Consider the following 23,539-nt stretch of genomic DNA (forward strand, 5'->3'; position numbering starts at 1 on the left):
AAAGGTATGAGGGAAGCTGCTTCAATGGGCTTTATGCTCAGGAAGCACCTTCTCATTGCCCAGTCAGCTCCATAAGAGGACTGGCACCTTCCCTCCTCTTCACTGGGCAGCTGTAGCAGAGGCTGGCTGCCCTCTCTTGGGCAGACATCCTGGCAGTGGAAGGGGGTTGAATTATATGACTAAGATTCTCAGATTCGTGTATGGTGTGTATTCACACTCACTGTGTCTTTTGCATAACTTACATTGTCTACTTGTGACAGCTACCAGACAGGAGGGGTTGGTAGAGCAGCCCAGACCTGAAATTGAGCCAGATCGCTACTGAGTTGGGGCAGAATTTGGGGGAAGGGGGAACCTCAGTGCAGGCTCTAGGAGGCTCGGAAAATAGGTGATGGGCTAGACCCTCAGTTCCCTAGCATAGGCCCAGTGCACTGGCATCACCCATGGAAGCTGTAAAGAATCTGTAAGTCCCAGGCGCTCCCCAGAAACTGGAGTCGCTTGACCTAGGTGAGGCTGAGGAATGTACCACTTAAAATTTTGTGCTGTAAATGAGTCTGGCCAGGATTAGAAACCACTGGCCCAGACAGGCTGTGGCAGGGACCCCTGGTCTTACCCTGGTCTAGAATCCTGGAGGCCATCAGTGTTGCCTAGGCCATCTCAGGCTGGACTGCATGTCTGAAATAGTCCAGTCATGTGTCTCCCTGCTTTAAACCCATGGGGACTCCCAGCCATCTGCTGAGTGCAGTCAGTTTCTCTCAGAGCACACCAGCCCCTGTAATCAGGACCCCTTTCTGTGTCCCACGTCTCCAGCCTCAGTTGAACCCGCAACCTACTGTCTCCTCTCTGCTGCTACCTGTGCTCCTCTTGAAATGCCTTCTCTCCAGCCCCCCACCCCAGTGAACCCCGACTGAGTGTTAAGGCTCCACTCCTCTGAGAAGCCTTCCCCTTGTGCCGCTTTCCTGCAAAGGGCCAGTGCTTCCATGCAGCCATGCCCAGCACATACCATGTTACATGGCTCGAGCACTGGGCTGAGGGCTTCCCTGACTTGTCTGGGGCCCTTTTGCACCCTTCTCCTAGCTTGGGTGCCTCTGAGCTGGTGTGGGTGGGAGCCTAGGGAATAGACACCTGAAGAGTTTGGGGTGCATAGAGATCCCCACCAGGGCCTGGAGTCCAGTAGGGGCACAGTAGGCATCCACTAACCACGACTTGGTACCTGGTGGGTGGTATCAGGTAGACTGAGTGGAGAGATTTCTCATGTCTTCCTAGGGAACAGAAAGCCAAGAGGAATAGCCAGTGGGTGCCCACCCTGCCCAACAGCTCCCACCATCTGGACGCTGTGCCGTGCTCTACGACCATCAACAGGAATCGCATGGGCCGGGACAAGAAGAGAACCTTCCCTCTCTGGTGAGTGCACCTTGCCCTCTGCACTGATTCCGCCTCAGTCTTTGAACACCTTTTAGTCTCCTTCTCCCCAGAAGTGCTCTGCTTTAACCTCCTGTCCCCCTATGAAATTGTTTTCCCTTGGCTTCCAGGATGCCCGTCTCCGGCTTGCTCCTGCTCTGCCTTCTTTAGTTTCACCATTGTTTCCTCATTTCCCAAGTACCTCGAGTGGAGTTCCTGGTTTCATATGCCATCCACATGACTCTCGCTGTGTTATTTTGGCTCCTGGAACAAATCACAACAAAATGGGTGGTTTAGTACAACACAAATTTATTCTCACAGTTTTGGAGGCCAGGTGTTTCACTGAGCCAAAATCAAGATGTTTTCTGGGCTGTACTCCCTCTGGAGGCTCTGGGGGGAGATTCTGTTCCTTCCTCTTCCAGCTTCTGGTGGCTGCTTTTATTCCGCGATTTGTAGCCGCATCACCAGTCTCAGCCTCTGTGGTCACATGGAAGTCTCTCTGTGTGTGAAGTCTCCTCTTCACACACAGAGTCTTCGTCTCTCTTTGATGAGGACACCTGTCATATAATTTAGGGCCCACTTAGATAATCTTGCAAGATTCTTAATCACATCTGCAAAGTACTCCCCTCCCCCCTTTTTTTGTCATATAAGGTAATAGTCACAGGTTCCAAGGATTAGGACATAGCTGTCTTTTAGGGGGCATTTTTCAAGCTTCCGTTCCCACGTGGCCTTGCTCATTTCTTCCCAATATCTGTATGGCTCACCGTTTTTCTTCCTATTTCCATCTCTCCCTCCCTCCTTTCTCCTTCTTTTTTTCCCTCCCTTTTCTTCCTTCCATTCTCTATTTGAATGTCGCTTTCTCAGGGCTGCCCTCTTTAGAATGGCCACTCCTGTCCCTTTCCTTGTCTGTATGTCCCAGAGCATGAGTCTAGCATGCGATATACTTTCATTTGTTTGTTTGTGCCCCAAGCTCTAAGAGTTCTTAGCCCTCTCCTTGTTCCACAGATGCCCTTAGGTTTCCCATGCTCTCCAAAATCCCCCCACTCTTCCCTCTTTATCTCCCTAAAACCCAGATGTGACCATGTAAAGCCCTTGCTCAGAGTCCTCCTACTGTTCCCTCAGGATAGAGCTGGATTCCGCAGCCTGAGATAGAGAAGTTTTGGCACCTTGACCCCGTGACTTCCCAGCACCTCCCACACTGCTCCCCCACCTAATCTGCACCTCGCCTTTGGTGCTCTGTCTGCTGCTGCCCCAGTAGCTCACCGGTTCTCCCTGCTCTTCAGCCTTTGCTCAAGTATTTTCTCTTCTGGAAATACCTTTCCTTTCCCACAGTTTTTTGTGAAAGTCCTGCCTGTTTTAGGGCTTATATCTCTCTTCAGAACATGTCTAGGTCTTGTTCCACTGCCCAAGTCAGCAGCTTCCTCTCCCTTTTCCATGTGTCCGTGAAATATGGACCCCTGCTGGCCTCATCTTTGCCGACTCAGCCCTCAGTCGACAAGTCCCTGTGAGAAGTGGGTTTTCCCCATCTGGCCGGGTTTGTAGTGACCAGTGGTACAGAGAACATGGGGACCCACAGCACCCCTCGATGACTGTCCTGCCACTTCACTTCCAGCTTTGATGATCATGACCCAGCAGTGATCCATGAGAATGCGTCCCAGCCTGAGGTGCTGGTCCCCATCCGGCTAGACATGGAGATCGATGGACAGAAGCTGAGGGATGCCTTTACCTGGAACATGAATGGTATGTGGGGCTCTGTGCAGCCCTGACCATCCACCATGTGAACACTCCCCTTTGCTACCTGCTGCCCATCAAGCGGGTTCTAGATACTGAACATGACATTCAGAGCATTGTGACCTAACTGTAGAGGGTGCGGACTCTGGGTTCAAATCCTTCTTTTGCCACTGTTTTTTGTGAGCTGGGCATATGAGCGTGGGTAGTTCAAGAGCCTGGCATGCAGGGCACAGAGATCGATGATGACTTCGATGCTGCTTCCTGGCCCTTCACGTACCTCCCCTTTAGCCATGTCTCCTGCCCTGCCCCCCTGTACTTTTTGATGCTGCATGTTCACGCCTATGTCTCTGTCATCCCCTTGGCTGGGAGTCCTGTCCTTACCCTCTCCATTCTTTTTTCCATCCTCACTCTTTAAGTCCTGAGTCAGATGCAGGCTCTTAGCTCTCTTCGCTGGCTCCCAAAGTCCAAATGTGACTTTGTGCAAATGTAGAAGAGAAGGGTTAGGAGGAGACATCTACTAGAGTACTTAGAGCCCTTATCACATCTGGGAAGGAGAATTAGCCATGTTTACACATGTGTTGATTTTCTTTCTTTTTTTTCCTGAATCTTTCAGACTTTTTACAACAAACATTTGTATTCAGACAAAACAAAAACAAAAACAATGTTATTTTTAAGTGAATAAAAATTTAGAGTCACCAGAATCTCACCACCCTAATAGTTTCAGTTTTATATTTTCCCTTCCAGTCACTTCTGTATACAAACATACTCAACAAAGTTGTTGTTATAGTGCGAGTATAATTTTATTTTTCTTCACTTAATAAGTATCTTCCTGGTTTCTTTGGTCTTCATAATTGGTACAGAATTTTCTGATGAGTTGTGGTGCCTTAGTTTGCTAAAACTTCCCCTGTTATTTCGTGTTTCCATGACAGATAACAGCTTATAACATTTTCCTTCCAGAAAGAATTTCCTCAGGGAAGAATGTTTGTGGTTGTTGATATGCAGTGGCCTTGAACTTTCTGGAAGGATTAGGCTGCTTCCTTTGGTCATCCCCTGGCAATCGGCTTGCTGGGCCTAGTCCAAGGCCCTCTGCCCCACCCTAGGAGTAAGGCCCGAGAAGTAGGGTGCTGTCTTCAGGGCCCACAGACTAGCTGGCGAGAGAGGATGTTGGCAAAGGGATGACGTGGCCAAGGGGAGACATGGTGAGGGGAGACATCAGTGAGGGGTTCCAGGAGGTTGTACTAAGTATAGACGGGGGCAGGTGTTGTGCACTGGTGAAGACTCAGCATGGGGACGAAGTAGCTCACGAGTTCCAGGCCACCACCAGTGCTGTGCATCACCTGTCATAACATTCCCCGTTTATCTCAGCTGGCCTGCATTATAGTTACTTGTTATTGCATCTCTCTCCCTCTTCATTTCAACACCTTGAGGTCAGGGACTTTGTGGGTTTTTTTTTTTTTTTTTCCGTTTTTCCTGTAGCACTTAGCATAGAACCTGGCCAAACACAGGAACTTTGTTCCTGTACATGTATTGCCTTGTTACTCTTCTTTTAACAACACATTGAAAGCTCCTACTATTTATTTATACCCCTGCCCTGTTTCAGAAGGGATATAAGGCAGCTTATATAATGGATGCTTGATATAAAAGAATAAAGCAAATGAAAAAGAAGTGGTTAGGAAAAACTGGATAAAGGGTAAAATAAAACTAGGAGGTATAAAATGAAGCCAGCGCTCTGGCTCATACTTATAAATTAGTAGGCATCATTATTTCAGAGATGGGCACGGCCCTCAGCCTTTTAGAACCAGGCAGAGAGAGACATGGCGATTGGTTCTGCAGTTCTTAGCGTGGTCAAGATTAGCAGCACCTGGTGGCTCAGAAGAAGCAGAATCACACGTAATACTTAAATTTGAGAGAACCTCTTCCCATGGCCTTCATGAAGAGGACACAGTATAATGTAATGAAGACCAGCATCTGTCCATGATTCCTCCAGGCTGTTCCTCATAGGAATCTTCATATACTATACCATATCCCACTAAGAGTAATTTAGTACAGACACTTAGAGGACCAAAATAGTGTTGTTCTGTAAGCTCTTCCTCAGCCTAGAGTGGTAGTGTGTCTGAGAGCTATGATTCTTAACTGGTGGTTACTCCTAACTCTTAATTGGTGGTTACTCCGCACTCCTTCATGGAAGTTGAAAGAGCATATTCAAAAGTGCTGTTGACATGCTGTTTTTTTAAGTTATATTCAACTTGCTAATTTAAATTTCAAATAACTTTAAAGGCAGGCTTGAGAGTGTTTATGAAAGGGATTAAAAATATAAAGCAGTACTAGCTGAGCAACAGGAACGTATGTTATTCAGGCCATCCTTTCTAACCAGGATTTGTCTCCTGCATGCTCTTGGTAGATGTCGGTTAACAATGAGTTTGAGGTTATCTTCTCTGAGAAGGAATTTAAAGGGAGCTTATCTGAGTTGCTGGTGAAGTGTAGCATCATCTGCCTCAACATTCAGCCTCCTAAGGGAGTGTTAAAGTCCTCCAGAAAGGATGAGCAGCTGAATGAGAGTACATATCTACATAGATGCTACCTTGGCCCCAAAGAAGCATGGGTGAATCCCAAGGAAGGGCCATAAACTGTCTCAGGAAAAAGTATAGAATCTGCTTCTGTACACAGGCCAGGGGAAATCAGAGTCCTGAGGGTACACAGGCCAGGGGTAATCAGAGTCCTACACCACAGGAAGTCCTACACCACCTAAACTGCAGGAAGCCCTTTGTAGAAATTTGTTTCCACAAGATCACCTTGGATGCTTAAAAAATCCCAAATGACAGATTCAAGAAATTGAGTGAACCGGAACAGGATAAACATGAATTTATGCCAGGACACATTATAATTAAACTTCTGAAAATTAAACACAAGGAAAAAATCTTGAGCAGACAGGGAAAAATGGCACCTTATCTACAGAGAAAGACTTAGAGTGACAGCAGATTTCTCATCACAAACCATGGAAGCTGGAGGAAATGGCACAGTGTTTTTCAAGCAGTGAAAGAAAAGAACTGCCAATCCAGAATCCTACACCCAGTGAAAATATCCTTCAGGCATTAAGGGGGAATTCTCAGATAAAGGAAAGCTATCGCTTGTAGACCTAACCTAAAAAGAATGGCTGAAAGAAGAGAAATGAATAAAGATGAAACTTTGGAACATCAGGAAGGAAGAAGATGATAAGCAAAAATATGGGTAAATCCAATAGGCTTTCCTTCTCTTCAGTTTTCTAAATTATGTTTGACAGTTGAAGCAAAAATTATAATACTCTCTGATGTGGTTCTAAATGTATGTAAAGGAAATCTTTAAGGCAATTCCATTATACATAGGGGAGAGTAACGGGACATAGAGAAGTTAAGGTTTCTATATGTCACTTGAATTGGTAAAATAAAGAAACCAGTTATGTGTGTATAATGTAATAAATACACAAAGGACCACTTAGAAATGCTATACAAAGAGTTTAGTATATTGTTGTATAGCAAATTGTATATTGCTATACAATAATTACTAGTTAAAAAATAGAGATTGGCAGAGTGGATTTAAAATAGACTCAATGACATGAGCTACAAGAAACTCATTTCAAATATAATGGTTGTTATAGGTAGGTTGAAAGTAAAATGATAGAAAAAGGATATATCATGTAAACGTTAATCAAAGGGAAGCAAGAGTTGTAATATTAGTATCAGATAAAGCAGACTTAAGAGCAAAGAAAATTACCAGAGTTAGAAAGGGACATTAAATAATGATAAAAGGGTCAATCCACCAAGACAGGAATCCTAGATGTGTACATACTAAACAACAGAGCTGGAAAAAATATGAAGCAAAAACTGATAGAATGAAAAGAGAAAGACATCCACAGTGATATTGGAGACTTTGACATTTCTCTTTCAATAACTGGTAGAACGACTAGACAGAAAATCAGCAAGATGGTAGAAGGACCCAATAGCACCATCAACCAACAGAGTCTAATTGGCATTTATAGAACATTCCATCCAACACAGCAGAATACCCATTCTTTTTAAGTCCCTATGGAATATGTACCATAAAAACCATATCATGGTTCATAAAACAAACCTCAACTCAGTTAAAAAATACACATGAACCTGAGTGAAAATACAATATATAAAAATCTGTAAGATATAGCTGCCGTAGTGCTGATATGGTAACTTATAGCACCTGACAATAATTTATAACACCATTGTACATAGAAGAAAAGCCTTAAATCAATAATATAAGCTCTCATCTCAAGAACCAAAAAATGAAGTGCAAAACGAAGTCAAAGCAAGAAGAAGGCAAGACATAATAAAGAGAAGAACAGAAATCAACAAAAGAGAAAACAAAATAATAGAGAAAATTATTGAAACTCAACTGGTACTTCAAAAAGATCAGTAAAATTGACAAACCTCTAGCAAGACTAACCACAAAAGAGCGAAATATAAATCACCAAATTGAGTAATGAAACAGAGGCTATCACTACAGACCCCACAGGTATGACAAGGAAGGGAGTACTACAAATAACTCTACATGTATAATTTTATAAGGGACACCTACAAAAAATTCTGTAGCTAACATATTTAGTGATGAAAGGCTGATCACTTTTTCCTTAGGATCAGGGACAAGGCAAAGATACTTACTAATACCACTTTGTTCAACATAGTGCTGGAAATACTAGCCAGTGCAATAAACCAAGAAAGTGAAATAAAAGACATCATGGATCAGGAAGGAAAACATAAAACCGTCCTTATTTTGTAGATGACATGATTGTCTACATAGAAAATCCCACGCAATCTCCAAAAAAACAAAAACAAAAACAAAAACAAAAACTGAGTTCAGTAAGGTCACAAGATAAAAGATAAACATACAAAATCAATTGTATTTCTGTATACTGTCAGTGGACAAAAATATGTTACGATTTACAATCACTCAATAAGAAATGGAATACTTAGGTGTGAATCTAACAAACGTGTAAAAGACTCATAGGCCGAAAATTACATAAAATAATTAAGGATCTAAATGAATGGACAGACAACCATATTCATGGATTAGAAGATTCAAGATGTCAATTCTCCCTAAATTGATATGCAAGTTTAATGTAATTCCTATGAAAATCCCAGCAAGATTTTTTATAGATATAGACAAAGCTATTCTAAAACTTACATGGAAACACAAGGGAACGAAAGTAGCTAAAGCAATTTTGAAAAAAGATTAAAGTGGGAGGAATCAGTCTCCAGCCTTACTATATAGCTGCAGTAATCAAGACTGCATATGAATCTACAGTTACCACAAATTAAAAAGGTTTATTTTAAGAAATGTTGTGGACAGTGTACTCATAACGTGCTTAACCTAGGGCGCTAGAGCTTCCTGCTGCAATCTTGAAAATAAGCTACATTTGCTTGCTATGAGTTATTGAACATAAGCTGGCTGAGTGCGTGGGGGTCTGTCCTGATGGTGCTGTTAGGATGGCTGGTCTCTAGCCCTTCTGGGCTTGTGAGGAAATAGCGGGATTGGATATCTGTTAAGCAGACCTAGTTCTTGATAATGGAATCATGCTGTGTGCTCATGAGGGAATTCATTCTTTGTTTTCTCTTGCCTGTTGCTCATCCCAGAGTAGAACGTGGTTGTTAAGGTTTGGATTACAAGAACAGGGCAAAACGGGGAGAAAGCATTTGATCACACAGTACTTTGCTGTAGTCTAGCCAGTCACAGACAGTCCTTCTGAGCTCACTCCTGGTATAGTTACATTTTCAGGATCTAGGACTGATTACACTCCTCCACGTTTGTCATTTCGTTGAGTTCCTGTGCTGCCTAGAGTAAGAAACTGAGTGAAGGTCTGTAAAAAGCCACAAGTACCCTAATTTTATCTCTTAGAGATTTTTCTACTGGTGAAGAAGTGGTGGACAGACATGCATCTGCCCAATTCTCCAGTGGGACACTGGCCTCAAAGTGGCGTATCCAGAAGAAACCTATGTTAGTTTGCTAGGCCTCCCATAACAAAGTCCCACACACTGAAGGCTTAAACAAAAAATTTATTCTCCCAGTTCTGGAGGCCATAAGTCCAAGATCAAGGTGTTGGTAGCATTGGTTCCCTCTGAGGCCTCTCTCCTTGGTCTGTAGATAGCTGCCTTCTCCCTCTGTCTTCTGACCTCTGCCTGGGTCAGAAAAGGCGAATAGAGTGCAGACATGGCACATCAACTCTAAAGTGCCTTTGCCTCCCCTTCCCCCAGACTTCTCATTGGTTAGAACTAATCGAGTGGTATAGTTCTATGCCTGGGAGTGGAAAGAACCTGGTATGGGGGAACACTTAGGGCCTCGGCCACCCCCATGGATGTGGCAGGAGGTTTGTGTAGAATGATGGCCAGAAGGGTGGTATGCATCCTTTGCTTCCTCTTTCTGCCATATCTGGGGGGCCACCCTCGGTTCCCCTGTCATTCTCATCTTCATGCAAGAGGTTTGGCAGAGAAGGAAGGTGTAGCGGGGAGGTCAGGGCCAGGCATGGTGATATTAGGCCCTGCAATCGTCAGTGATCCCTGCTTTCTCTCCTAATTTCAGAGAAGCTGATGACCCCTGAAATGTTTTCGGAAATCCTCTGTGATGACCTGGATTTGAACCCATTGACATTCGTGCCAGCTATTGCCTCTGCCATCAGACAGCAGATCGAGTCTTACCCAACGGATAGCATCTTGGAGGACCAGTCGGACCAACGGGTCATTATTAAGGTAGGTAGCCCCTCTCTGTGTGCCGAGGCCTTCCTTGTCTTGGGGGGGGGTCATAGGGCGCTGAGGATACATGGAATCCTCCATGGAAGCCTGTTTTCGTAGTCCATGCTATGAGACAGGGCTCCTGAAAAGCTGTCTTTCAGACAGCGTGTGGCTCTGCTTACTGCCTCAAGAAGGGCAACGTTGACTTCTCTGAGTAAGGTATCGCATTCTGGGAACATTCAAACGACATGAAGCCAGCCGATGGGCAGATGGGAGAAGCCCACAGTAAGATGAGCACACTGCCACACTCTTCCCGTAGGCCAGCTGGGCTGAGCACACCCCATAATTTAACCCGCTGCAATCCTGGGATAGATGCTGCCTTGCCTGCAGTGTTTATAGGTGAAAAGGTGGGCATATGGGAAAGCGAGGCCACCTGCCCCAAACTGCCCAGCTGAGAAGTGGTAGAGCTGGGATTTGGGCCCAGGCCTGCCTACTACAGATACTGCTTGTGTGATGTTATCTCATTGTGGTTTTGATTTGCATTTCCTTGTTGATTAGTAACAGTTGAATATCTTTTCATGTGCTTGTTGGCTATCTATGTCTTTAGAGAAATGTCTACTCAAGTTTTTTTGCCTATTTTCGAATCAGGTTTTTGTTCTTTTATTGTTGTTTTACAAATTCTTTATATCTTCTAGATATCAGTCCCTTATCAGACATACAATTTATGAATATTTTCTCCCATTCTGTAGGTTGCCTTTTTATTTTGTTGATAGTGTCTTTTGATGCATATGGTTTTTAATTTTGATAAACTCCAGTTTTTCTATTTTTTCATTTGTTGCCTGTGCCTTTGGTGTCATAGCCAAGAAATCGTTGCCAAATCCAATGTCATAAAGCTTTTCATCTATGTTTTTTCTAAGAGTTTTATAGTTTTAGCTCTTACGTTTATGTCTTTCATCCATTTTGAGTTAATTTTTGTATATGATGTTAGATAAGGGTCCAACTTCATTCTTTTGCATGTGGATATCCTGTTTTCCCAGCACCATTTGTTGAAAAGACTGTCTTTTCTCCCATTCAGTGGTTTTGGCACCCTTGTTGAAAATTATTTAACTGTTTCTAGGCTCTGTATTCCATTGGTCTGTACGTCTTGTCTCTATGTCAGTACTGCACTGTTTTGCTTCCTGTAGCTTTGAAGTAAGTTTTGAGATTAGGAAGTGTGAGTCTTCCAACTTTGTTGTTCTTTTTTCAGGATTGTTTTGGCTGTTCGGGGTTCCTTAGATTCCATATGAATTTTAGGATGGATTTTTTTCTATTTCTGCAAAAATATTGTTGGGATTTTGATAGGGATTACATTGAATTTGTAGATCTCTTTGAGTAGTTTTAGCCTCTTAACAATATTAAGTCTCCCAATCCGTCAACATGAGATGTCTTTTCATTTATTTATGCCTTTTTAAATTTCTTTCAGCATTGTTTTGTAGTTTTCGTTGTACAAGTCTTTCAACACCGTGGTTAAGTTAATTCCTAAATATTTTATTCTTTTTGATGCTATTGTAAATGGAATTATTTTTTTAATTTCCTTTTCAGATTGTTCATTGTTAGTGTATAGAAATGTTGATTTTTGTATGCTGACTTTGAATTTGCTACTTTGCTGAATTCATTTATTAGTTTTAACAATTTTTAAATGTAACCTTTAGGGTTTTTTTACATAGATGATCATATCATCTGTGAACAGAGGTAAACTTCTTCCTTTCCAACTTGGATGCCTTTTTATTTCTTTTTCTTGCCTAATTGCTCTGTCTAGAAATTTCAGTACAGGATTATGGTGAATGGAAATTGCAAGAGCAGGCATCCCTGTCTAGTTCCAGATCTTAGAGGAAAAGCTTTTAGTCTTTTACTACTCAGTAGCATATTCACTGTGGGTTTTTCATATATGCATTTTATTATGTTGAAGTAGTTTTCTTCTGTTCCTAGTTTGTTGAATATTTTTGTCATCAAAGGCTGTTGAATTTTGCCAAATTCTTTTTCTGCATCAATTGAGATGATCATGTGATTTTTAGCTTTTATTCTGTTAATGTGATATATTCACATCGATTAGTTTTGTATTGAACCATCTTTGCATTTCAGGGATAAATCCCACTTGGTGGTGGTGTATAATTCTTTCAATATGCTACTGAATTCAGTTGGCTAGTATTTTGTTGAGGATTATTAATTACATCAGTGTTTATAAGGAATATTGGTCTGTGGTTTTCCTTTCTTGTAATGTCTGGCTTTGAATTATGAAGTGTTGTCTCCTCTTCAGTTTTTGGCAGAATTTGAGGCTTGGTGTTATTCTTGTTTAAATGTTTGGTAGAATTCTCCAGTGAAGCCATTAGGTCCAGGGCTTTTCTTTGTCAGAAGTTTTTGATACTGATTCAGTCTCCTTACTTGTTAATTATTTTTGAGAGAAGTGTGAATTTGTTTCTCTTAGCCTGTTTCAGTTTTGCATTACAGCCAACTCTCAGAAAAAGGGCATGATTGAGAAAGAAGGGGGATGTCATGGGAGAAAAATGGGGGTGTGTTGGATGCAGCAGTGGGAGCCTCACCTGTGTCTCCATGTGCAGCCTGTTACCTCTAGAGCGTGGCCCTGAGGACTCTGTGCTACATCTTTGTCCTATAACTTTGATAAGGACATGCATGGCCTTATAGGGTTAGTCACACCCAACCACGTGGTTCTAAGTGGCCAGGGTCAGCCCCATGCAGGGTTCTCATGAGTCTGACCAGTTGGTTTCCCTGATATTTTTCTCAGAAATGAGTGCCTTTTTTTTTTTTTAAATCCTGATGGGGCTTGTGGGCAGCCGTACAGAAAGTTTTCAGGCAGTTCAAACTCTGCCTGGGGCTGCCACCTGCTCCCCTGACCAGAGGCTTTCTCGGTGACTGTTCAGTTGTCAGCTGTGGATCCCCTTCAGGTCCTCTAATCCACTTATAATCCCTACCCATGGGAAGACATTGGCTGGTAGGCTGTTGGGAGACTGTCCCCAGGTTGGGTTTCCTGTCTGGCTCAGTGGCATGAAGTTTTGGCTGCTCTGTGGGAAAGCCCAGCTACTGTGAGACAGTGCTATGTTTATCAGGCCAAAGGCTTGTGGGCACTGTGACCTAGGGGACATTGTACCATCTGATAGATGAGGAAACAGAAGGTCAAACCCAAGGTTTCTCATGTGTAATTGGGACTTCAAAAGAGCTGGTGCTTCTGTGAGGATGTTCATCTGGCTTGCTTCTGTGAGGATGTTCATCTGGCTCCTGGGACATGGTGGAAGACAGGAATCTTGGGAGCAATGGCACCTGAGGGGTCTCTCTCCTCACAAAGCAGTGCCTTAGTTTGGAGGCGCCCACTTAACAGGTGTTCCCAGTGACACTGAGACCAGACCCAGGCCTGGCCACCTTAACCAAGGCACCTGGTCCAGTTTGGCTCTGCTCATTTCCAGGGGCCTGAGGACTCAGTGCTCTTGAGAGTTAAAACATCAGACTTTGTGGGGCTGGTAGGGCCCTTTCTAGAGAGTGAAAAGGTACATGGGGTTATACAGGTTGAGGCTGGGGAGACAGGCAAGAACCTGGCACCAGTGCTATGTGCTTGCTCAGGGGTCCTGGCTCTGCCTTGTCTGTACGAGCCCACCAGGAGTCCAGCTCCTTCTTAGCACTGCACTGCTGCCACCATGCGGCTTCCTCCAGCAGAGCTCTCCGTGGGAGCCAGTGTCTCCTCTGCTCAAAACACTCTGCAAGCTTCCCAGATCCTTCTGTGGAAGCTGGAGCCCTTATGACAGCCTCAGGCCTTACTCTGCTGGGGACCCTTCCCGCCAGGGAGCCACATGTCTGCTCTCTTGGCCCATTTAGTTCTTCCTAAAATGCACCTCCCCTGGGAGGCCTTTCTTGGGCCTCCTGCACCTTCTGCCCTTTTTCTCCTTTAGCACTTGGCACCATCTGATATATATTCACGTGTTTAGCTTATGTCTGACTCTTCCCCCAACTGCGTATCTACCCATGAAGTCAGCTTTTTATATGTTTTACCCTCCGTTGCATCTCCTGTGCCTCTCCTTGGTTGGCACACAGTCTATGTTATTTAATAAATGAAAGCATTAATGGCCAATTAGTGGGGGATAGCAACCCAGTCTGCATGGCACAGACTGGTGGCCCAAAGGACTAATGATGTTGCACCCGGGCAGGGCTTGCTGGGTGTGAACTGCTGCACTGGCTGGTTCTGTTTGGTCCCATTAGGTCTTGTCTGATGCGTTTCTGTGGGCTGCCAGCCACTTCACGTTCTTTCCGGTCCCAGCACGCCAACGTGGTTCACTGGGCATTCGGCCCTATTAAGGGAAGGGGCAGCTCTTCTGATTCCATTCTGCAAAACTGAGACAGTCCTCCGGCGTGGCGTAGTGTGGAGATGGGAAAGAACTAAGGGCTCAGCTGCAGTGAGTGGAACATAGTATACAGAGCCCAGAGGTGCAGGGCTTTGTGAACAGATTCGGGACAGGGAGGGGTCCCATGTTTCTCTGAAGACAGGGAGAAGTCCCTTTTCCGGCTGGGCCCTGAGCAGTGGCCAGTTTACTGCCTGCACTGATCCTTGTCTTAAAAGCTGAGCTGCGTACTGAAGGACAGAGGGGCAAAAGGGCAGGTACACCGTGGCCTGCTGACATGGCAGAGTATTACTAGACAGCAGTGATAGTCCCAGCCTCACACAGGCATGGAAGAAGACTTGTGGACATGATGCCTAGTCAACACAGCTGGACCCCGAAGAGTGCTTCCTGTGTGATTCAGTGATGCCCAGTTTCAGAACAGGCATAGTCATGTGGGTTGATAGTCCCTGGCGGCAGGCTTAGTTGGGGTACTCCTGGGGTACAGGCTCTGTCTTGGTCTAGGTGTTGCACACGCAGGGCCTGGACCTTTTGCTTGGCTACGGGCTGCACCTCAGCAGGGCGCTGCTGGCATTGTGGTGGAGGAGCAGCCACAGGCCTCTGCTTCCCTCCCAGGCTTTGCCTGTGCCTTGTGAACTGGTACAGGTGGCGTGTGCATCTGTGAGCATACTTATTTAACAAGACGATTTCTGAGCAGGGCACACTCTAAAAAGAGATGGAGTTAAGAGGGTAGACGGTTCCTCAGGCGAGGGCTCAGGGATGTGTCTGATGAGTGACAAGCGAACTGTGCCCTTCCTGACCGATGTAGTCATGTCAAGATCAAGACCAACAGAGACGAAGGACAGAAAAGAGCACTAGCCAGGTCGGAGAGCAAGGGGACAGGAGGTGGGACTCAGGTGCCCTGAGACCACTTCAGGGTCTTCTCACAGGGTGACTGTGCTGGGCCCTGAGCCAGAACCCCTTGTGGCCACCCTGGTTGCTTTGCGGGATCAGCCCCATTTTGCAGATGGTGAACTGCAGCCAGAAGGATGAGGGCCAGCCCCGGTTCTCAGTAAGTCATGGGCAGGGTCCATCCCGGCCTGGCGGCTCCAGACCAAGCCATTCCACCTCCTCACAGCCCCTGGGTTGGATGGGTTCTGACTGCTCTAACTTGGGTTCTTTGGTTCTGGCCCCAGCTGAACATCCACGTGGGGAACATCTCTCTGGTGGACCAGTTCGAGTGGGACATGTCAGAGAAGGAGAACTCACCGGAGAAGTTCGCCCTGAAGCTGTGCTCAGAGCTGGGGCTGGGTGGGGAGTTTGTCACCACCATCGCCTACAGCATTCGGGGACAGCTAAGCTGGCATCAGAAGACTTATGCCTTCAGGTAGGATCATGGATGAGTCCCTCCCTCATTCCTCTGCAAACCGTTTTGGGGAGAAGGCTTCTCCCTTTGCATGGTGATTTCTCTGGGACTTTCACGAGCCTCGCAGTGTGGTCTGGCTGTGGGCAGCCTGGTTGCTCCTGCCTCATGTGTCCCAGCAGCAGGGCTCCCTGTCCCCTATCCTTGTGGGGGCAGATCTAAGGAGATGGTATATCTGTGCCCTTTGTCCTTCACCCACCTCACACTGCCCTGGGCCGCGCTCTGCCGCCCTCACACCCCTCTGTCCTCTTCTCTCTGCACTGTTGCCCAGACTTTGCCTCTGTCAGGGTCATCCACCTCAGCATTCATTATCTTATGGACTTGTGTTTTGCCTCAAATAAGGGCTACTTCATACAGCCCTCTCAGGCCCACAAGAGTCAGGGAGTCCTCCAGCAGCTTTTTGTCACATCTTGCCATGGTCAGTCAGAGACCAGTTAGTGAGCACCTACGGCTGGACCCCCTGTGGAAGATAAAGAATTCGGGCTGCCTATGAAGGTGGAAACGTAAACAGAACATTCTGGTCCAGTGTCCTGTATGCTGGGGTAGGGGATGGATTGGGGACAGGGGCTCTTTGATAGACAGACATGTGCTTCCTGTTGGTGGTGGCTGCAGAATGCAAGGCATGGCCTAGCCAGAGGTATTGTTAACAGAGTAATGGTGCCCATCCACCTCAGAACTGTTCCATCATATTCAGCTCTGTCCCCTGAGCTCCTCTTCCACGTTTGGATAGTGTGTGTGTGTATCCTGGGAGGAGGTTGCTAAGTATCCTTGCATCAAAACAGGATGTTAGGATTTATTCTGCTCATGAAACTGTCATCGTCTACATGTGGTGGTCATTACTTAGGGACTGAAGCTTAAAATGGTGCATGAGGGGCAAGTATGAAGGTCTTTTGCAAAGGCATAACAATTAATGGGGCTCGTGAGTATGTTTGTGTCTCATCTGGTTCTCCCATAATTCCCAAGAGACAGCTTACTTATGGCTTCCTGTAAATCTGAGCAAGAGAGAAGGAATGACTATATACCCTGCAGGGCTTGAGGTTCCGTGCCTGGGAGACTGCTGAGCCCTGTGGGGATCTGCGCGCCCAGCATCCGGGCTGAGATGGCACATCTGTCACCTCTTGTAACCCGCCAGCAGCCCTGCAGACAGGGGTCCAGACCCAGAATAGGAAGGGATGTCTGGCCCACGTCTCTCACTTTCTGTGAGCGGCCTGCTTGAGATATGTCAGTGTGTGTTTGTTAACTGCACTAGAGCCAAGGCTGATGGGCCCGAGACCAGTCTGGGGTGGCCTTGCTTCCGGGAGCTGATCTTGAGGTCCTGGGAGGCAGAGACGTTGTACAGGTCTTGGGAGTGACATCGACACCAAGTACTTCATACCCCAGATACCAACTGAGTCAGAACCCATGTTCTCCCTGGCAGGTATGGGAATTGGGAGGGGGTCATGCTGCTCTCAGCAGTGGGGCCCTTAGGGTGTTGACACATAGGGCACCATCCCTCCTGCTCTGACCTCCAGGTGACCCAGGCCATCCACCTAAAGCCCTTGTCAAGCCTCGGGACGTCTGCATTTTGCCAAGTAGCTCTAGAGCAGGCCCCCCTCTGGAGCCCCTGGTGGTGACAGGTCAGGACTTACAGATGGATCTCCCCCTTATCTCAGCAGCCAGTTAATGAATTCCAGTTGTGTGGACAGCGAGTGTCACAGACCTCCCTTTTGCCACTGTCTCTAGTGCTGAGTGTGCAGGTTTCCACATCCTCGTGATTGAAGGCAGGGCTGCCACACTGGGGACCAGGGGGAGTACACATCTCCTCTGCAACAGCCTGGGTCAGCCTGCCTGGGGGTCTGGGAAGTGTCCCAAGAGCCTCTTTTAGCATCAGGAGGGCTGCTTGTGTTTTCCCAGCTGATGAGGCCTTGTGAGCTCTTCATGCTAGCCTGGCCTGTTGTGTGTACTCTGTCTGGTCCAGGCAGGCAGATGCTCTGGAGAGAGCTGGCAAGGACAAGAAGGGGAGCCTTGGGTCAGGGCCAGCTTATCACAGACTTCATTGCCCGGGGAACAGAATTGCAGTGAACTACGGGAGTTCTGTCCTCCCTCCGGCCTGAGCCCAGTGCCCGATGGCAGTGCCCGATTGCAGTGCCCTTTTCAGCAATGGCATTGAGTTGTGTCAGTGGTGGAGCAGAGCAAGCTGCTGGTCACATGTGTGAGCAGGGGCAAGATGCCCACAGACAGGGGAACCAGGGCAGAGAACAGGCTGTTCCCCTTCAGCAAGTAGGACAAACAGGCCGATGTAGGTGAGCATCGTGGGGAGGGGGTGGCACAGGCATGTTGCAGGTGGGTTGGGGGTCCTAAGCCCCTGGAGGATGGAACTGAACCAGAGCGACATATAGCTGTCTTGGAACCAGTGGAATGGGGACAGAGAGACAGTGAGTGACAGGAGAGAGGCAGGGCTCCACCAAGGGAGGGGGCTGGGCTGAGCAGAGCTGGTGAGGGTGTTAGACATTTACCAAGACATGTGAGCCACTACGTATGAGGAGAGTTGCATCCAGCAGTTACTGGCACCTTCTCCCTGTGACTTAGGTTGGGTACCCTAACAGAGACTTGTATTCATGGCCACCAAAGGCACCAGAGGCTGCAGGCACAGGGATGGGGGTAGTGGGTGTGATGCATGGAATCTGAGGTGAAGTGGCCAGGGTGAGGTGCTGGCCAGGAGGAAGCTGGGACAGGCAAAGAGTCAGAGGACCTGGCAGTTGGGCCTGATGGGGACAGCGAGGCAGTGTTACTGGTGCAGCATCAAGGTTGGTAGATACCAGGGTCACTTAGGACTGGTTGACCATGAGCCACTAAGGTTACTCCTGGAGCTCTCCCCTCCCCAAGGTTGCAGGGTTTGCCTGCTTGTTTGTTTTGTAATAGGTTTATTGAGGTATAATTCCCACAGTATACAATTCACCCATCTAATGTGTCAGATTTGGTATATTTATAGAGTGTTCAACCATCACAGTCAGTTTTAGAACATTTTCATCACCCCAAAAGGAAACCCCACACCCTTTTAGCAGTTACCCTCCCAAAGTCTCCCGGCCCTGGGCAACCATTAATCTACTGTCTGTATATAGATGTGCCTGTTCTGTACACTTAATATAAATAGAACCATACAGTATACAGTAGTCCCCCCCATTATTTGTGTGGTATGTTCTGAGACCCCCAGTGGAAGCCTGAAATTGGATCGTACCGAACCCTATATGTGTTATGTTTTTTCCTATACATGTATGCTTTTTTCACTTAAAGGGAGTATTTATTGGCTTTTCTTGTGCTTTGAGGCCATTGTGGAATTAAATAAGGGTTACTTAAAAGCAAGCCCTGCGATACTGCGGCAGTTGATCTGATCACCAAGACAACTACTGACTAACGGGCTGGTAGCACATACAGTGTGGAGACACTGGGCAAAGGGATGATTCACATCTGGTCAGCATGGAAAGGGATGGCATGAGATTTCATCACGCTACTCAGAACAGCTTGCAATTTAAAAGTTCTGTATTGTTATTTCTGAACTTTTCCACGTAATATTTTCGGACCATGATTGATTACAGGTAACTGAAACTGGAAAGCAAGACCATGGATTAGGATGGATTACTGTGTGGTCTTTTGTGGCTGACTTCTTAGCATGTTTTCAAAGTTCATCTGCGTGGTAACCTGCCCGTATCAGAACCTCATTCCTTTTTATGGCTGAATAATAGTCCATCTATCGACACTTTGTTTATTCAGCCATCAGTTAATGGACATTTGGGTTGTTTCCACTTTTTGTGCTGCTGTGATCATTCACGAACAAGTTTTTGTTTGATCACCCATTTTCCATTCTCTTGGGTGTGTGCCAGGAGTGGAATGGCTAGGTCATGTGGTAACTATGTTTGGCATTTGGAGGAACTGCCAGATTGCTTTCTAAAATAGCTGTACCATTTTACTTTTCCACCAGCAGTGTGAGGGTTCAGTTTTTCTCCCTACCATCACCAACATTTATCTGACTTTTTGATTCTAGTCATTTTAGTGGGGGTGAAAGTGGCATCTCATTGTAGTTTTGATTTACATTGCCCTAATGACTAATGATATTGAGCATTTTTTTCATGTGCTATTGGCCATTTGCATATCTTTGGAAAAATGGTTATTCAGATCTTTTATCTATATTTTAATTTTTTTATGATTGAGTTTTCAGAGTTCTTTTTATATCCTAGGTACAGGTTCCTTATCAGATATATGATTTGCAAATATTTTCTCCCATTTCATGGGTTGCATTTTTATTTTAGTGAAAAAGTTTTAATTTTGATATAGTCCATTTTTTCTCTTTTTCCTTTTGTTGCTTGTGCTTTTAATGTCATACCTAAGAAACCATTGTCTAATCCAAGGTCTTGTTGTCCCAGCACCATTTGTTGGAAAGACTGCTCTTTCCTCGATAAGTAGACTTGGTACCCTGTCGAAAGTCAATTGATCCTGAATAGGAGGGTGATGTCTAGATTTGTCTCCTCCTCCTAGCTGAGTGGCTGTGGGCAGGTCATTTCACTTGTAGTCTCCATTCTCATTTAAACAGTGGACGTAGTAGTGCTTCTGAGCCAGTCTGTTTTATCATGTGTGGTCATAAAAGTGAGAACACATTGAAAGTGAACTTCAACATACTCTATAAGCATTGGTCCCAGTCCCTCTGTTGCCTCAGAGATGGCTCACCCTGCCTGGGCTCTGGGTCCCCACCTGGACACTGGGGGCGAGTAGTAGGGGCCTTGAGGCCCATGAATCAGAATTACCTTAGAGTGGTTCTCTGCCTGTGTGTCCCCCTCAAACTGGAGTCAGGCCTGTTGGCTCCAGGCCCATTCATGGTTTGAGCAGTTCTTATTTTATAACAAACCCAATGGAGTGGAATCTTCCCAGAGCCCAGGGGAGGTAAACAAAGGGGCCTCCAGGACCCACTCATCAGCTCTTGTTTAAATTAAAAGGAAAACATGTTTCTTCCCCTCGGCATGGGCTTGGCGCCTTTCATGTCTGCCCTTCTGTGAAAAGCGGTTAGGAGCCCTCGAGGTGAGGAATGATGTTTGGGTCTGTGGCTGGGTGGTTCCTGGATTGTCAAACTACCACATTAGCTAGAGAGCAGCTGTCAGGAGCTGCTTGGGAGGGGTCGGCTCAAGGGTGCTCCAGGGTGGGGGCTGGCACTGCTCAGTCATTGGCTTCTGAGTCACCAGCACGAGCTCAGGCTTTCAGTCCTTGTTTGTGTGGACCCCATGGGCCAAGCCTTAGCAACAAGAGGTGAATCCCACATCTGCAGGGGAGCCAGGCATAGCTCTAGGCTATGGTACCAGCCTCAGCCTGCCCCCTGGGCTGTGTCCTGTGTGCTCATGGTGCCTGAGACCCCAGGCCAGGAAAGCAGCATAGGGAGACTGGAACAAGCCCTTGGCTATCCTGTGCTGGCTGGTGTCTTGAGGATCAGGGGCTCTACAGTCAGGCCTGGGTGGATGCTCCTCGCTAGCCAGCCACTCATGTGACCTTGGGCACAGGATTCAGGGAGGCTGTGTGAGGAGGTCTTGGACCCTAGGAAGCTCCCTCAATGGATGTATGCTGGCTGCTTTAATAACAGTAATGCTCTGAATATCCCTCAGGGCAAGGGCAATAATGTCGTTCCTATTTTCTGGATGAGGCGTCAAAACCAAGGCCGCCCTACCAGGTGCCTCTCCTGGGCCCCGCCTTCCCCTGCTCCTTCCAGAGCTGACAGTGCTTTGCAGGGCTCCAGGTTGTGGTGGGCAGACTCCTGACAGGCTGTGGTAAAGAGCAGGGCAAGCCTTCAGTGGTGCTGAGCCTCGAGAGAGAGGCACAGCCACCTAGCTAGAGAGGGAAAAGGGCCTGGGGAGGCTGAAGTGGTGAGACATTGGGAAGAGTGGGAAAGGATCACAGTTAGGGCCATGCTCTGAAGCTTGTGTGCCAGGTGCCAGGCTAGGGGTTTAGGCTGTCTGCCCTGAAGGTGGGAGGCACATGGGCCCTCCTGGCAATACGGCCTCCATGCCTCTTCAGGCTCCGGTCCCACAGGCTTGGAAACCAAGGCCCAGAGAGACTGCAGCTCCACCTTGTCCTCCCTCCCCTTGTGTTCCTGTCCGCCCTCGCCTCCTACCCCCATCCCCGTGCTCTCATAGTCTTTGCCCAGGTTGATCCCCCCATTCCCCAACTGTATCCATTTGGCAAGAGGATGCGCAGATGGCCTCGGGGGGAAGGACCGCAGGGTATGTGGGTTCAGGGCCCAGCTCTCTGCCCTCAGCAAATAATCCAACCTCTCTGGAGTTTATTTCAGCCCCAGTGAAGTGGCCAAGTGTGCGGAACGTTCGAGAGCAGACCGGCCCAGTGGCCCACAGTGAGGGAGCGTCCAGGACTCTTGAGTGGCCTCCTTCTTTTGTTCTCCTTTCACCCTCCATCTGTCTCTCTGATCAGTGGGTCTTGGCTCTGGACACTAAGTGGGGCAGACAGTCCTCCCCTTCTTCCCAGCCCCAATGATAACGGCTGGACCAGCCACCCTGTTCTGTTAAGGGAACCACCTCCGTAGCAAACACCACTAATCAGTCTCACAGACCCAGAGACTGAGGCTGCAGCGAAGGGCTTGTTGCTTTGGAGAGAAGCCTGGGGTCATGGAGGCAGTGCTGTTGTGATCAGGAGAGGTCTTGGTGTCTCCAGGCAGCTCTGCCTTGAGACTCAGGTGACAGGAGCATTCCCTGCTGCCTGTACCAGGAGTGTTGCTCTGAGGAGCTGGGCATAGAAATAGGCTCAGTGGGAAAGAGGTGGAGGAGGGGTCAGGAAAGGCCTGGGCCTTCCCGCCATGCCCTGGCTCCAGCGTTCCATCTGCCGGCAGTCAAGGGGTTGATAGTGGTTTCTGGGGCCTTTCTGGCTGCTGCTCTGTGAACTAGTACTTTCTCCTCTCTCCATCCCAGTGAGAACCCCCTGCCCACGGTGGAGATTGCCATCCGGAACACAGGTGATGCTGACCAGTGGTGCCCGCTGCTGGAGACCCTAACAGATGCTGAGATGGAAAAGAAGATCCGTGACCAGGACAGGAACACAAGGTACCCTGCCCCGCCCAGGGCCCTTGCAGCTGTCTCTGCCCACAGACACCGTCTTCTAGGGAGGTGCAGAACCAGTGTCTTTCTCCAGTGAGCCAGTTTCTAGGAGGGGGACCTAGGTGGCCAGGGGCAGGCCCCAGGATGAAGAGTCCAAGTCTAGCTTCCAGGATGCAGATTTCAAACCCTGAAGGGAGCGAAAGCCGTCTTATTGGGTCTGACTGCATCCCAGACCCAGGTTTCAGGACCCCTGGAGAGGTGGGCAGGACCTGAGCAGACAAGTGAGAGGGCAGCTTCAGGGAGCACACAGGTTGAGGCTGAGAAAAGAGATGGGCTGGGGATCCCACCTGCCATTTCCCGTCTCTGTCTCCACTTCCCTGGCTGCCCTATAGAGCCCCGGGGCAGGTGGCAGCTGCCCAAGGCTGGGAGCTAGCCGTGGGTCACTGCCCTCTCTTCTCCTGCAGGCGTATGAGGCGTCTCGCCAATACTGCCCCGGCGTGGTAACCAGCCCACCAGCACTTGGCTCCCACGGAGCGTTCAGAAGACCGGCCCGCCTCTCCTTCATCTTCTGGCAAGGTGGGAGGCAAGGGGGCAGCCCAGGGCTGTCCTGAGGAGCACAGGCAGGGAGGCCTTCCAGGTCACCCTCCCCTGGGCACACATTCCATTTGCTGAGCCCCAGTCCCCGCCACTTGTCTCTGGCCAAGAAGAGGCTTCGTTTTGGGTTGTGTTTGTTTTTGTTATAGGAGCCCCAGGAAGGGCTAGCAACACTTTTTAAATAAAAGGCAACAGGTCATATTCCATTTCTTCCAAGTGGTAGCATAAAAATAAGTG

General features: G+C 47.4%; 1 protein-coding gene across 2 annotated transcripts in view; it reads left to right on the plus strand.

Moving 5' to 3' along the window:
- SMARCB1 (SWI/SNF related, matrix associated, actin dependent regulator of chromatin, subfamily b, member 1) overlaps positions 1-23,515 on the plus strand; it is a 30,471-nt gene extending 6,956 nt beyond the window's left edge. For both annotated transcript variants that reach the window (XM_006908669.3, XM_006908670.3), the window contains exons 4-9: positions 1,264-1,401; positions 3,011-3,138; positions 9,712-9,878; positions 15,418-15,608; positions 22,583-22,714; positions 23,173-23,515. In XM_006908669.3, the coding sequence (XP_006908731.1) occupies positions 1,264-1,401; positions 3,011-3,138; positions 9,712-9,878; positions 15,418-15,608; positions 22,583-22,714; positions 23,173-23,212 (796 nt within the window). In that variant the 3' untranslated portion in view covers positions 23,213-23,515. The remainder of the gene's footprint in view (positions 1-1,263; positions 1,402-3,010; positions 3,139-9,711; positions 9,879-15,417; positions 15,609-22,582; positions 22,715-23,172) is intronic.
- Positions 23,516-23,539: the final 24 nt, after the last annotated feature.

Source organism: Pteropus alecto, unplaced genomic scaffold (genome assembly GCF_000325575.1).
Source record: "Pteropus alecto unplaced genomic scaffold, ASM32557v1 scaffold113, whole genome shotgun sequence".
Classification (NCBI taxonomy): domain Eukaryota; kingdom Metazoa; phylum Chordata; class Mammalia; order Chiroptera; family Pteropodidae; genus Pteropus; species Pteropus alecto.